The 14,377-nt window shown below is 38.3% G+C and overlaps 1 protein-coding gene across 1 annotated transcript; it reads right to left on the bottom strand.

Moving 5' to 3' along the window:
- Nucleotides 1-3,921: 3,921 nt before the first annotated feature.
- Fam237b (family with sequence similarity 237 member B) lies at nt 3,922-4,338 on the bottom strand. The gene has a single exon (XM_042684527.1). It carries the CDS (start codon nt 4,336-4,338, stop codon nt 3,922-3,924), a length of 417 nt encoding a protein of 138 aa, XP_042540461.1.
- Nucleotides 4,339-14,377: the final 10,039 nt, after the last annotated feature.

Raw genomic sequence — 14,377 nt, 5'->3', positions numbered from 1 at the left:
CTTATGTGGTACTGAGGAATTTGAACCCAGAGCCTCATGCATGTGAGGCAAACACTCTACTACTGAGCCAACTTCCCAGCCCCCTTATTCCTTCTTAAAATATTTTATTATCACCATTCCCAAAAAGATATGAGAAGGCAGAATTTACTTCTTCCTTCACTGGAATCTTTAACCATAAAGATTTCATGTAACAGTTACCAAGACAAAAAAAAATGGGTATAGATTGAAGCATGCCTAACAATATGCTTGTACAAAAGGCACCATACCACCTCAAATATACCCAGAATTAATTCAAAGTGTCCATGGCTAAGAATCTCGACCATGTGTAGACTGGAGCTCTTCCTGACAGTCTTAAGTTCCCTATAAAGACCCTACATCATTTTTGTAATAAACACTTCAGTAAATTAATTATTGGATATACTAGCGGCCTTAAGTTCTAGCAGTCTTCTCCTGGAATTCTGCAAATGCAGCAAAATACTGAGCTCAGCAACCAGTTGATTTCTTGTGCTTAAGAAGACAAAATATTTTCAATCTAGAAATGTACCCCCCCCCCCCAAAATCTCATTGTATTTTCTACCTCGCTGTTAAATTTTTATAAATAACTTAGATATTTGAAATGTTTTTAAAAGAATGCCAGGACTAATGTTTCATTGTGGTTTATGACAACCAGTTTTTAAAACCTAAAGATTGTCTATCTCTTGACTAGAGTAGCTTTTTCCTAACTTTACTAAAAATACCCAGAAGTTTCTGGAGATCTTAACACCATTAAAAAAAAAAAGTTTTCTGCACTTTGTTAACAGGCTGCTGAGATTCTCTAAGTTGAATGTGTTTGTAAATTACAGTTGATTTCTTGTGAGCTAGATTGCTATCCATATCGAATGTCAGTCTATTTGAGTATGCTAAAAGATTCACAGTATCATAATATAATAATGGTTTCTGATTCTGCAATAAAAATTAATGGTTTTCTTTTAAAAATATGTGGTCAACTCTAAGTTCATTGCTTTATTTTCCTTATGTTTTGATTTTCACTGATTGATAAATGCATTCACATAGTAAGATAAAATTGATCACAGAACAAATATTCTGGAATGGGAATTAGAAGACATATCGAAAAGAATAATTTAAGGAATCAATCAAAGAGAATAGAAAAAGAAAAAAATAATGTAAATAAAATAAAATGTAAATAAAACAAAAGTGCCACCAGCTCCAGTGGCCTCATGCCTGTAATCTTACCTACTCAAGAGGCTAAAATCTGAGGATAGCAGTTTGCAGCCAGCCTGGAAAAGAAAGTTCATGAGTCTCTTATCTCAAATTAATCACCAGAAAAAAAAAAACCAAACCAGAAGTAGATCAATAAGTCAAGTAGTAGAGTGCTACCTTTGAGCACAAAATCTCAGGAACAGCACACAGACCCTGAGGTCAAGCCTAGGACACACACACTTACACACACACACACACACACACGCACACACACACACACACACACACACACACACACACGTGGTTTTAGTAAAGGCAGAAAAAATAGCAATATTTGAATCATGAGGAAAAAAATCAACTGACATACTTTTTGCCAAAGAACTTGATCTGCATATGATTATTCATATTAAAAGTGGTTTATCTATTCTATTTGGGGATTTTTTTCCCCTATAGTATTTGACCAGACTGAAATGATTATCACTGAGCCAAAGGACTCAGATGCCAGGGGTGCTAAACTGTGATGAAGTGTGGTAAGAATGCCAAAATTGTATTAGTTTCCATAAGCAAGGCTTCAGTAAGGTATTTGAGGTGGACTTGAGTGAGCTACTGATCTTTACTTTCAGATTTGAAACTAAATTTTGTCAAATCATTGTCCATTGTTATTTACTTGTTTATTGTGGCACTAGCATCATAGCATTATTACTCCTCTGAAATCCCAGGTAAGAATGCCAGAAATAAGTACTGGCTTAAACTACTAGTAAATACCTACTCTTAAAGGATGCTGGTGACTCAGCCTGTAATCCTAGCTACTCAGGAGGCTGAGATCTGAGTGAGGATCACAGTTCAAAGCCAGCACGAGCAAGAAAGTCCATGAGACTCATCTTCAATTAACCACCAGAAAACCGGCAGTGGCGCTGTGGCTCAAGTGGTAGAGTGCTAACCTTGAGCTGAACTGCTCAGGGACAGCACCCAGGCCCAGAGTTTAAGAACCACGACCAAAAAAAAAAAAAATCTATTCTTTTCCCTTTCAGTTTGAATAGTGAAGTAAATATCATGTTTGCCCTTATTTCTAGGTTTTTTAACTAAATAAAAAAGAATACCTAAAAGACTGTGAAGTCCATTCATCCTTGAATATTGAAGATTCTTAGTCCAATATTCATGTACTATCCAGAAATGTGTGTGTATGTATGAAGTCCTTACTGAACATCTACTATATATTCATTCATCAGAATTTCAAAGTGGCCCAAAACTCAGAGAATCTCCCTCTTTAATTTAGAGCTTATTCTTAGATCATGTCAAACCATCAGATAATTATATACTTTCTCCATATTATTTTTGTTGTTTCTAAAACTTTGTTTGAGTTCAAGTGTGCCTATCAACCTTCACAGAAGAGAGTCTGTTATCATAAGGATGTTTGAAACCAGTATTCTACACAATAGCCACTATGAAAATCTACATAATACATTTCTATTCATTCTTATAGTCTTGGGAAATGAAAGGATTCTCTAGTTATGTGGTTTGTTTTTTTCTTCTAAACCCATAAATCTTGAATGTGCTCATGAGTTACTCTTCACTTTGAAAAGAGAAACTCAGACCAAATTTACATGTGTCCTTTATAAAAAAATATACAGACTTCTATTCATGAAATCCACTAATATAAACTGTAATTGCAAAGTATTAGTTTTCTGTTCTTACTTCCTAGCATTCTAATTTCCTAATCTACTTCATGTCATCCCATTGCTTGATATATTTCTATACAACACTATATCATTTTTGGAATAAGATGTAAAACATAAAACATTTGATCACTTTACTAAAATAAAGGTTCTTATTGACTCTGTTGTTTCTTTTTCAAAATTAAGATGAGAACAAAGTTTTTAGACTTTGATATATGATTTCATGGTGAAATGTACATTTCAGGAGTTGCACAGTATATTGAATCAAGATTAACTATCACTTTTTAGGATAATGTACACAAAAATGGCACAATTTTAAAATCAATACTTTATAAAATTGGTTACAGTTTTCCTCCATGAGTTACTGTATTTAAAAATCACATTTTTATTTCCAGGGATATTTTTTAAACAAGGATGCTTTGCAAAGATGCTTTCTAAAATCAAATTCTTGACAAATTGCCTGAAATATGAGAATGATAATTCAATATCAATAAAGCAATTACATGTCAGTAAAAATAAAACCATCAACACTAAAGAAATAAACATTGTATTTGTGATTACAATAGGAAACATTTGATCCTATAAATACTGAGTAAAGCTTTCAGGTGGTAGTCTCTTGCTTGATGTATTTTTTGTGCTTCCCATCTTAAATATAAAACTCATGTTTAATGACATTTATTTCTGAAAGATTAGCAAGGAGAATTAATATTTATTCAGAAGGACTCTTAAGAGTCCACTCTTTTCATACAACCCTAATGGAAAATTTGATTTCCAAAAGCTAAAAACATGTCTGATGTTTAAAAATTCTTCAACACATTAAAATTTACAAGTTTGAATGATTTATGGGACACTCACAGGGAAAATAAGGTAATTTTTATGATCTACCAAAATGTGTTATATTCCAAGTGCTTATAAGATCTTTAAATAATATTAAATCAGTAAAAATGAAGGGCTATTATCTCAGAAAAAAAAACTGTGGTGAAGTTACTATCTTGTTTGATAAATGTAAAATTAGGATTAAATGTTAAATTCATCATTAAACCTGCTATTTTCTTAAGTATACATTGAAATTGCCTCCTCTTGTTTTCTGTGGAAAATCATACCTGGAAGGCATTAATTGTCTTCTGCCCATTCCATGAGACCTTGAAAGCAAGCAGTCTATATACATGTCCCAGAAATCCTGAGCTATGTTTAAGAAGATATCATAATGTCCAGGCCACTGAGATTTTTGCAAAAACAACATGAAATTCCAGAATGCATCCACATTGTGCTCTATCTTGAGTTCCTTGAGATCTATTAATGTCAAAGAGCAAGTGTTCCAACACTGGAGATCAATGTCTTCTGTGATCCCGGGGCTGATGCTGGCAAGCACCCCCTTTTGAAATTCAAAGTCAGAATTAGCCAGACTAACAAGCGTAATGCAGCCCAGTTGTAGGCAGAACCATCTTGTGGCAGAAGTCATATTCTATATAGAAAAAGAAAAGGAAAAAAGAGGGAGTATATTGTTAACTTTAATATTAATTATACAGCTACTTGGGGATCTAATTTAACTTTGAATAACTAGTGATTTAATCATATCTATAATATCACATTAGTTACAATTTTATCATATATTTATGGTACAACTTAATTCTAATGGTTTCCCTCTAAGTTGCTGACTCTCCTGTGAAAGAACATGACAATTCTAACTTCACAACCAATGTTCCAACTCTCTTTGAAAGCCAACATGTTCATGAAAACAGGAAAGACTGATTTCTTCACACATTTTTACAGCTGGAAGAAACAGACCATTTGCTCAACTCTTACCCATTAGAGAGATTAGAAAAATACCCTGTGATGTGTCTCCGCATGTTCTTGGGTCTCCTGCCTCCATAAGACTCTCATTATATTACATTTAAAGTAAGTGAATCCAACTGCAGCCTAATTCCTGTAATCACGAGAAGCTCTTTGTTGTTTTCAATGAGTTTTTTTTGTTTTCTGTTTATTACAGATCTATTAATAAGTGGTTCAGATACCACATGCACCATTTTAAGTCTTTTTTTAAAAAAAAATACACTTTTTTTTAAATGGAAAAGAGCAGTTGCCTCATAGATTCTGGCTTATTTTAGGTTATTCAGGAACTAGTTGGAGCTGAACACACAAAGGAGCAGGAAAATAAAGATATAAACTAGTATATGGGATGGAGCAGGAAACAGAAGCTATAAACTAGTAGAACCAAGTACATTCAGTCAAGTATTGACATTTTCCATTGCTTTGCCAAGTGATTGCTCCGTCAATCAGCCCTTCCACAACATAGGTGGAACTCACGGACCCTACTGGAATGAATGACCACAGAGCTACTATTCCAGCCTGGCCGTGGAAATACCCCCTCGTGAACCTGACATAGCTTAGACAGCCAGCTCGGGGAGTTAAGAGGAGGAGGGCAGATCAGAACACAGGACTTAACCTCCCGTATGCATGCTGCCTGGAGTCACCCCCCTCTAAGAAAGTTAGCGTCCAGATGGTATTCAGATGGTTCGATAGGGTCGAGACTGAGCTGTCAGGGCCAGATGGCACCACAAGTTCTAAAAGGGAGGGAACTTAAGAGTCAGTGACTTCTCTTCGCCCCGGATTGCAGGTGGGCTCACGCCCAGTGTTCTCCGCCCCGAGTGGGGTCATCGGACGCCGGAGAGGGGACCGCGTGGGAATCCATACCTCTGCCTCCGGTGCGCGTCTCCAGGCGCGCGTCCCGCGCGTCGGGGAACCCTGGACACGCTGAGCTCGCTGAGCGCACGCGGGCGCCTCCGCTCCGGCTCCCGGTGGGGGAAACCCGGAGGTCGCGGAGGCGATCTGTCCCGCAGGCGGGGAAAGGCGGAGAGGGTTGCCGGGGTCCCGCCCGGGGCGTTCTCCCCGCTCCTCGGTCTGCTCTGCGGAACCCTCTGGGCAGCACTGCGCTCCAGCGCTGGCAGGCTGAGGCTCCCTGAAAGCTGCGCGGGTTCTCGGGCGGGGGACGGGGGATCGGGGGTCAGACCTCCCCCAGCCAGAGGCCCCGCCCTCTCCCTGCGCACCCCCGCGGGGGCCCTAGGCCCGCCCCTAGACCCTGTGCCCTGGCCTCAGTCTCCTCCAACGTCTCTCGAACTCTGGGGCTTCCACACTGGCATTCTCCCTCCCCTCCCCTCCCCTCCCCTCCCCTCCCCTCCCCTCCCCTCCCCTTCCCTCCCCTCCCCTCCCCTCCCCTCCCCTCCCCTTCCCCCCTCCTAACCTACCCTCCCCCCCTCCTCCCCTCCCCTCCCCTCTCCTCCCCTCCCCTTTCCTCTCCTCTCTTTGACAATATCGCCAGCGATGTGTCAACATACCCGGAGCTATTCACCCTGCTCTCTTGCCAGTGTTGTGTATTAAGATTGAACAGCTGCTAAAATCCTAAATTTCCCTGATGGGTTCTAAGGTCTAACTAGGAACTATTTAAATTAACACTAATTCATACATGAATTTACACACACACACACACACACACACACACACCTGTGTTTGTGTTACACAGTTTAACTCAATCTTCTCTAGCCTTCTCTAGTAGAAGATCGGCCATTCCTTTAAGTGTCATTCCAGTCCATCAAGTCCAGCCTCTGTACTTCATTTGGACTATCTATACCCAAACCCCATTAATAATGGTCAGATGGGGCCGGATGGAAAGTCAATCCAAAACAATTGCTTTAGCAACTTCATAAACTGGCTACCTGTCCTCACAGGCTCATGAATTGATTTTGCATATTGAAAAGTTATCTAGAAAAACAGCTAGATTGCAAGGCTTCTGTTTTGACAGAAACTGGTTGCTTCCCTACGTCGATGAAATAGATTTAACGTGAATTTGGGGAACAATGCTCAAATTCAGGGCACCATAAACTGCAAATCAAACCAATGAAGGAAAAAGAAAAAAAAAAAACAGATAATGTAATGTCACAGAATCAAAAGAAGCATATAGTTGAAGATCCATTAGACTGTTACAAAGGGCTGTAAAAAAAATACATGTAGTGAAAAGTAGTGCAGTAGCAAAACTCAGCATACAACCCGTTCTTAAATGTCAGGTATGGTGGTAAAAATCTATAATTTCATTGTTCAGGAAGCTGAGGCAAGAAGTTCTCAAGTTCAAGGACAACTTGGACTATGCATCAAGACCTTACCTTAAAAAGTGGCATAACTGCTGAGCGCTGGTGGCTCATGCCTGTAATCCTAGCTACTCAGGAGGCTGAGATCTGAGGATCACGGTTCAAAGCCAGCCCGGGCAGGTGAGACCGACCATGAGACTCCTATCTCCAATAAACCACCAGAAAACCAGAAGTGGCGCTGTAGCTCAAGTGGTAGAGCGCTCGCCTTGAGCTGAAGAGCTGAGGGACAGTGCCCAGGCCCAGAGTTCAGGCCCCACGACTGACCAAAAAAAAAAAAAAAAAGTGGCATAACTCATGGACAATTTTATTTTTATATTTTATTGTGCATATTAATTGTACACTGTGATATTACTATTTGTGAACATAACATACTGGGATCACTTTCCTCCCCTATCACGCTCTACTTATACTTCCTTCTCATGGGTTCTACCCACAAACAGGCCCCTCTTTTACATTCATTTTATATTTTGTTTCAGGTCTAAATTCCACATAGAAGAGAAACGTGATAGATCTTTCTGTAGCTGTCTTACATTGCTCTATTCCTACTTCTAGTCATTTCCCTGAAAATAATATAATTTTACTCTTCCTTACAATTATCTATTTCATATTTGTCATATTTTCTTTGTTGAGTCATCTGTTGGTGGGCACCAAGACTGCTTCCATAGTTTGACAATTGTGAATATTGCTGGTATAAACATAGGGGCACAAGTATCTCTATTGTATGCTGAACTAGACTCCTTCAGATATCAGTCCAGGAGTGGTATAGCAGGATCATATGGCAGTTCTCTTATTTTTTGTTTTTGAAGAACCTCCATACTTATTTTCATGGTGGTTGGGCTAATTTATATTCTGACTGATAGCATATAAGGATTGTATACATGTTCTTCGCCTCCTTGTAGGTGTGTTCCTAGGGGTTATTTTTCTATTTCTTCTCCCCCCACCCTTCTCCCTTTCCAGTGCAGAGGCTTGAACTCAGGGCCTGAGTGCTGTCCCTGAAACTCTTTTAATTCAAGGCTAATACTCTACCACTTGAGCCACAGCACCAATTCTGGCTTTTTCTGAGTAGTTTATTGGAAATATGATTGTCATGGACTTTCCTGCCCAGGCTGGCTTCAAACTATGATCCTCAGATCTCAGCCTCCTGATTAGCTAGAATTACAGGTGTGAGCCACTGGCACCTGGCCATTCATTAATTTTATCAAATCACTTTCCTAAGCAGCAAGGGCATCCATCATCCCATCATGACCATGCTAACACATCTGCACTGTCTACAAACCTTATCTCCAAATTAGAACACAGACTATCTTTGCTTTAGGCCATGATCCCATACCTAAGTCCCTTTCATATAATTTTTCTTTATCACTATAACTAAATAAGCACTTTTACTACATAACATAGCATCCATTTGTGAATTATTATAACAGTTAGCTTTTTATTTTACTACTAGAATACATTGTTTGCCCTATTAGTTTACACAAATGATGTCAATATTTCACATTTTTCTAGTGAATGGCATAAAATAAAAGGGTATTCAATGAAGAGTTTTAGTCGATTTCCTCCTCACAGTCATTGGTGTTATACAAGTTCCAGGTTTGCAGGACAAATGGGTGCCTCTGACTACTACCAGATACCAGATGAAGTGCTCAGTTTTCCAGTTTATTTGATATTTACAAGTACTTGAGATCTACTCATAACACGCATCTTTACTCTAGCTCTCCTTTAAGCATCATTTTTCCTTTTGAAACACTGCTATCACTCCCAGAAAGCAGAAGTATAAACACACACACACACACACACACACACACACACACACACACACAGAGCAGGGACATGGTGAATGAGCAGTGCTGCTTCCTACAGAAGGAATAATGTGTCACTTTTCTGACTTTCTAACTCATTATAATGAAAGATACTGATTTAAAATATCTACAATTCCAGTTTGCCTCTAGTAAACCCGAGTAACAATATATTTATCAAAGTGTGATTAGGTGACCTTGTGGAAAAGAGTACAGGAAATGAAGCTGATATCAGTGCTTTGCAGAGAAAACAAGCACTTATTGTTTGCTGACAAATTGAAGGGACTATTTTTTTTTAGGAACAGAGGGGAAGATAATGCACTCTGAGATGAAAGAAAAAGTTCAGTTCAGAAGTTAAAAAACAGATCATGAGTATTTAACCCTTTCAAAATATTTTTAAGACAAACAGGGAGTATAGTTTTATCTCATTAGGACATAAATATTGAAAAATTGAAGGTATATAGCTATTCATTTCCTCTCTGAATTATTTTGGTCATTTCACTAAGGGCTACAATTTACACTCAACTTTTCACAGATGAGTTGGGTTATTATTGAATCAATTCACATAAAATGTAAAAATCTTGTGAATTATCATTCCATTAATCTCCCATCCTTTCCACTATAGTTAATATAAATGCATTATATCCATATATGTTAAAAACCCCACAATACAATACAATGTTATAATTTCGAATATTTTTTATTCCCCTGTATCCAAGATCTGATTTTATTCCCTTTTGCCTGAAGAACTTCTTTGTTATTTCTTAGTAGTGAACATCCACTGGCAACAAATTTTTAGTTTTATTTGAGGATTTTTTTTCATTTTATTTTTTCATTTTATTTCTAGGAGATCATTTTCACTGGATATAGATCAGAACTTTAAAATTGACTCTTCATTATCTTCTTGTCTCTATTATTATTCTAAGATATTATTAATCATTCAAATCACAGTTCTCTTGTATGTACCGTATAATATCTCTCTGACAGCTTTCAGAATAACTTCCATTTGCTGCAGTTTGATAACTAGGCACTTGGGTGCATGCCATGAAATTTCTAATGAATTCACAAGTTCAGGGCACAATCTTTCCTTCATTTCAGAAACCAGATGTTATGCCAGTTCTGGGTTTGCAGGCCAAATGGTTGCTTCTGACTAATGCCAGTTATCAAATGAAGGGCTCAGTTTTCCAGTTTTTAATGAAAATTTGCAAGTAATTGAGATCCACTCATAAAATGCATTTTTAATATCTCACAAAAACAATCCGACAAACAATGTTTTAATAAGGATTTATTTTAGCATAATTTAAAAAAGGAGAAATGCTGGTGCCTTGCATATTGTATATACATTTTTCTAATTTGGGGAGGGGACAGGAAATAACAAAATCCTTAAATAAGGATTCAGGTTGAACCATTTTAACAATGAGATGTACAAGACACTATGTTGAAAAGGAACTCTACAACTTCTGGGAAGGGGAGGAGTAGGGGAAGTGGGGAGGGAAGGGATGGTAGGGGAAAAACAAGAGAGGTGATAACAATGCTCGATAGGAAATGTACTCATTACCTTACTCATGTAACTTCAACCCCTCTGTATAGCATCTTTACAATAAAAAATATATTTAATAAAAAAGGAGAAATGGAGAAAGTAAGAGTTAAAGTCTGAAAATCATAGTTTCTATCTGTAGTCTTTTTTCTTTTCCTAGCAATTTCCAACCACTGGATAATGGTTCTGCATAGCCAAGATGAATACTGTCTATTAATATCAATTTGGAAACACCTTGGCAAACACAACCAGAAGTGTGCTTTACTTTCCTGCTAGGTATGTCTAATCCCACTGACAAGATTAACTATTGACACTTGTGTAGCTGTTCTTTTATGAATTTAGGATAGTGTTTTCTTTAAAAATATTTTTAGCAGTACTGGGGTTTTAACTCAGTGCCTCACACTTGCTAGGTAAGTGCTCTACTACTGAGTTATGCATCCAACTTCTTAAATTTAAAAGATTTAAATTTGTGTTAGAATTGTGTGTCCATGGCTCACACCTGTAAGACTAGCTACTCTGGAAACTCGGATATAAGGCTCTCAGTTTGAAACCAATCAAGGTAAATGAGTCTGAGACACTCATATCCATTTAACTAGCAAAAAAAAAAAAAAATTGAAACGAGGAATAGCTTACGTGGTTGAGTATTAACCATAAGCACAAAGATTTTGATGCTGGTAATTAAACCCAGGACTTATGCATGCTAACAAATATATGCACTACAAAAGACATATGCCTTTAGCTTCTAAATTTAATATTATTTAAAATTATTTTTAATTAACATATAATATTTGAACTTAGTTATTGTGTATAGTTCATAATTCAATATGTATATTTAATGTACAATGTTAAATAAGGGTATTTAGCATTTTCATTTTCTTATGTATTATTTCTGTATAGACAAACTTCAAACACTTCTAGTTATACTGAAATGTGTAACTGTTGTAGACTCTAGTTATTCAATTATGATATATAACATTATAACCACTTCTCACTTCTTTCTTTTTCTTTTTTTTTTGTTGGTCATGGGGCTTGAACTCTGGGCCTGGGTGCTGTCCCTCAGCTCTGTAGCTCAAGGCAAATGCTGCACCACTTCAGCCACAGCGCCACTTCCAGTTTTCTGGTGGTTAATTGGAGATAAGAGTTTCATGCACTATATCCTGTCCGGGCCGTGATCCTCAGTGCTCACTCAGTCTCCTGAGTAGCTAGGATTACAGGCATGAGCCAACAGCGCCAGGCTCCACTTCTCACTTGTAATTGTATTTTGGTACCTATCACCTAATCTCTCAGTGTCCTTTCTTCCTTTACCCTTCCCAACTTCTTACGGCCTCTATGGTTTCTACTTCCAGGAGCTTATCTCTTAACTTCCACAATCATTGAGAATACATGTTATCATAGTTGTCTTTCTGGGCTTGGCTTATGTCATTTACCATAATATATTTCAGTACCATCTGTATTTGTACAATTCTTATTAATGAAATGCTGGGCTGGATGGATCATAGCTTTGACTCAGTCATACTTCCGGTGTACCGATATAAAATAAAATAGGTCAAGATTACTCAGTTTTATGTCCTGTCTCTAATTCTGCCATAGTCTTTAATATCTAGCCTACAACAATGTTTTGTAAGTAATCTTGTTTGCTTTCTTGTTGCAACTCTTCAGTATCTTAAAAGGAAATAATGTGATGTTGATGTAGTTATTGGTTTTTATTCCTCTGTGATCTCCAAGTAATTTTTATACATTATATATTTCATCTTCTTTAAAGAGGAGTTTTCTTCAACTAATAAGACATCATTTATTTTTTATAAAAAGGAAAAAAAACCTATCATCTATAAGATAATTTTATGTTAGAAATCTGACATGGCAAGGTTGACATTATTGACATTTTTTTCTAAGACGACCTGTCCCGGATTTCATTAATGGAGAGATATAATCATTTTTATCATAGATATTATAGGTAAGTCCAAACTTAAACCAATGGCATCTAAGAGCAGCTCTCAAAATACAAAATGAGCCAATTATTTCCTTCACACTTCAAAAGAAAAAAGATCTGAAAGACATTCCCCAGAACACATTGGTCATTATAACAAAATGTTTCAAAGAGAAAAGAATAATTTAAACACTTTCTTAAGTCCTTTTTATATCCTAAATTATGAATTCACTAAGAAAGGACAAATGAAGCTGCACACCAGTGGCTGGTGCCTGGAAGACTGAGGAAGATCGTGGTTCAAAGCCAGTCCAGTCAGTAAATACTGAGAGAGTTTTTCCAAGTAACCAGTGAAAAAAGCTAGGATTGGTTCAGAAACAGTGTGAACTGTGAATAAGCAAGCCAACCAAGGTCATGAAGCCCTAAGTTAAAGCCCTGGTGCAAACCACAGACACACAGATACATACACTGACACAGACACAGACACACAGACACACAGACACACACACAGAAGAAAAACAACAAGTTTCCTATCTCTTGAGAAGCAAAGGAATATACAAAACATGTTTTTCTGCTAAGATTCAGCCCCAATCTCCAATTTTATATTTCCTCCACTGAAAGAGCAAAAGCAAAACAAAAAACACTCAATATATTGAGTGCATCCAGATTGCCTATTAAGATAATGGAGATGTTTCAAACCAAATTAAGGTGCCTGATCCAACTCAGATTTTTTTTTTAACCTTTCAGGCTTTTCATTCCCAATGGGAGCACTGAATGGGATACGTACTTGATCCCTATTTTCATGCTCTTTTAGATGGACAGGAATTTCCTACAAGCCTGTACAGACAGCTTACTGTCTTCTGCCTGTCCAGTGAAACCAAGAAGTAAAGAGAGGCAATGCTCTATTTTCACTTGTATGTGCAGGTCTTGGGGCTTGGGCTCAGGACCTGGGCACTGTACCAGAGTTTTTTTTTTTTTTTTTTTTAAGGCTAATGCTCACCACTTGAGCTTTCAGGGCTCTATTTCTGGTCTTTTTTGCTGGTTAATTGCAGATAAAAGTTTCAGGGACTTTGCTGCTACAGCTGGCTTTCAACCACAATCCTCAGATCTCAGCCTCCTGAGTAGCCACTGCTCCCTGCTCCCGGGCTGTTTTTTGTTTGTTTGTTTTTAGGAACCTCATTATCTAAAAGGGAGCAGAAAAACCTGGAACTTGGTCTGGGAATGTGGCTTAGTGGTAGAGTGCTTGCCTAGCACCCATGAAGCCCTGGTTCAATTCCTTAGTACCACATAAACAGAAAAGGCCAGAAGTGGTGCTGTGGCTCAATTAGTAGAGTGTTATTGAGCAAAAGCTCAGTGACAGTGCCCAGGCCACGAGTTCAAGCCCAGGACTGGCAAAAAAGATAAAGAAAAAAAAACCCTCTTGGAACTCAAATTTAATAGTAGGGAAAATATTCCACCATTTAAAAGATATAAATAAGGGTTGGGAAGGTGGCTCAGTGGTAGAGCGCTTGTCTTGCATGCATGGGGCCCTGGGTTCGATTCCTCAGCACCACAAAAGCTGAAAAAGCCAGAAGTGGAGCTGTGGCTCAAGAAGTAGAGCACTAGCCTTGAGCTGAAGAGCTGAAGGACAGTGCCCAGGCCCCGTGACAAAGAAGAAAGAAAGAACGAAAGGAAGAAAGAGAGAAAGGAAGGAAGGAAGGAAGGAAGGAAGGAAGGAAGGAAGGAAGGAAGGAAGGAAGGAAGGAAGGAAGGAAGGAAGGAAGAAAGGAAGGAAGGAAAGAAGTCCTCCATCATTGCTAAGTCCTCCTGAGCCGCTGGTCAGGGCGGCTAAGGCTTAGGGATACTTCCAGAAGATTCGGGGCATTCTTCCTCTCTCCGATTTTGTTTTGGAGTAAAGGTAATTTAAGTTCGATTTTTGGAGACTTCCTTTTTTCAGTCTTTGATTCAAAATTGTCATTCCCGAGGCGCCTGCTCTGCTTCCCACGGTCAGCGGGTGCACTGCTGCCAGGTGTGCCCAGCTCTTAACTCCCTGGCTCGGCTTCCAAACACAAGCCTCCTCCTTCTGCCTCCAAAGGCAGAGAAGCCGGAACCCAGATCCGACT

This window comes from Dipodomys spectabilis, unplaced genomic scaffold (assembly GCF_019054845.1).
Source record: "Dipodomys spectabilis isolate Male_0828 unplaced genomic scaffold, ASM1905484v1 ptg000089l, whole genome shotgun sequence".
Taxonomy (NCBI): domain Eukaryota; kingdom Metazoa; phylum Chordata; class Mammalia; order Rodentia; family Heteromyidae; genus Dipodomys; species Dipodomys spectabilis.
The sequence above is the reverse complement of the archived record's forward strand: the minus strand, read 5'-3'. Positions and strand labels throughout refer to the sequence as shown.

What these genes read in the sequence shown, in the direction of transcription:
- Fam237b (XM_042684527.1), bottom strand. Translation starts at nt 4,338, where the DNA reads ATGACTTCTGCCACAAGATGGTTCTGCCTACAACTGGGCTGCATTACG.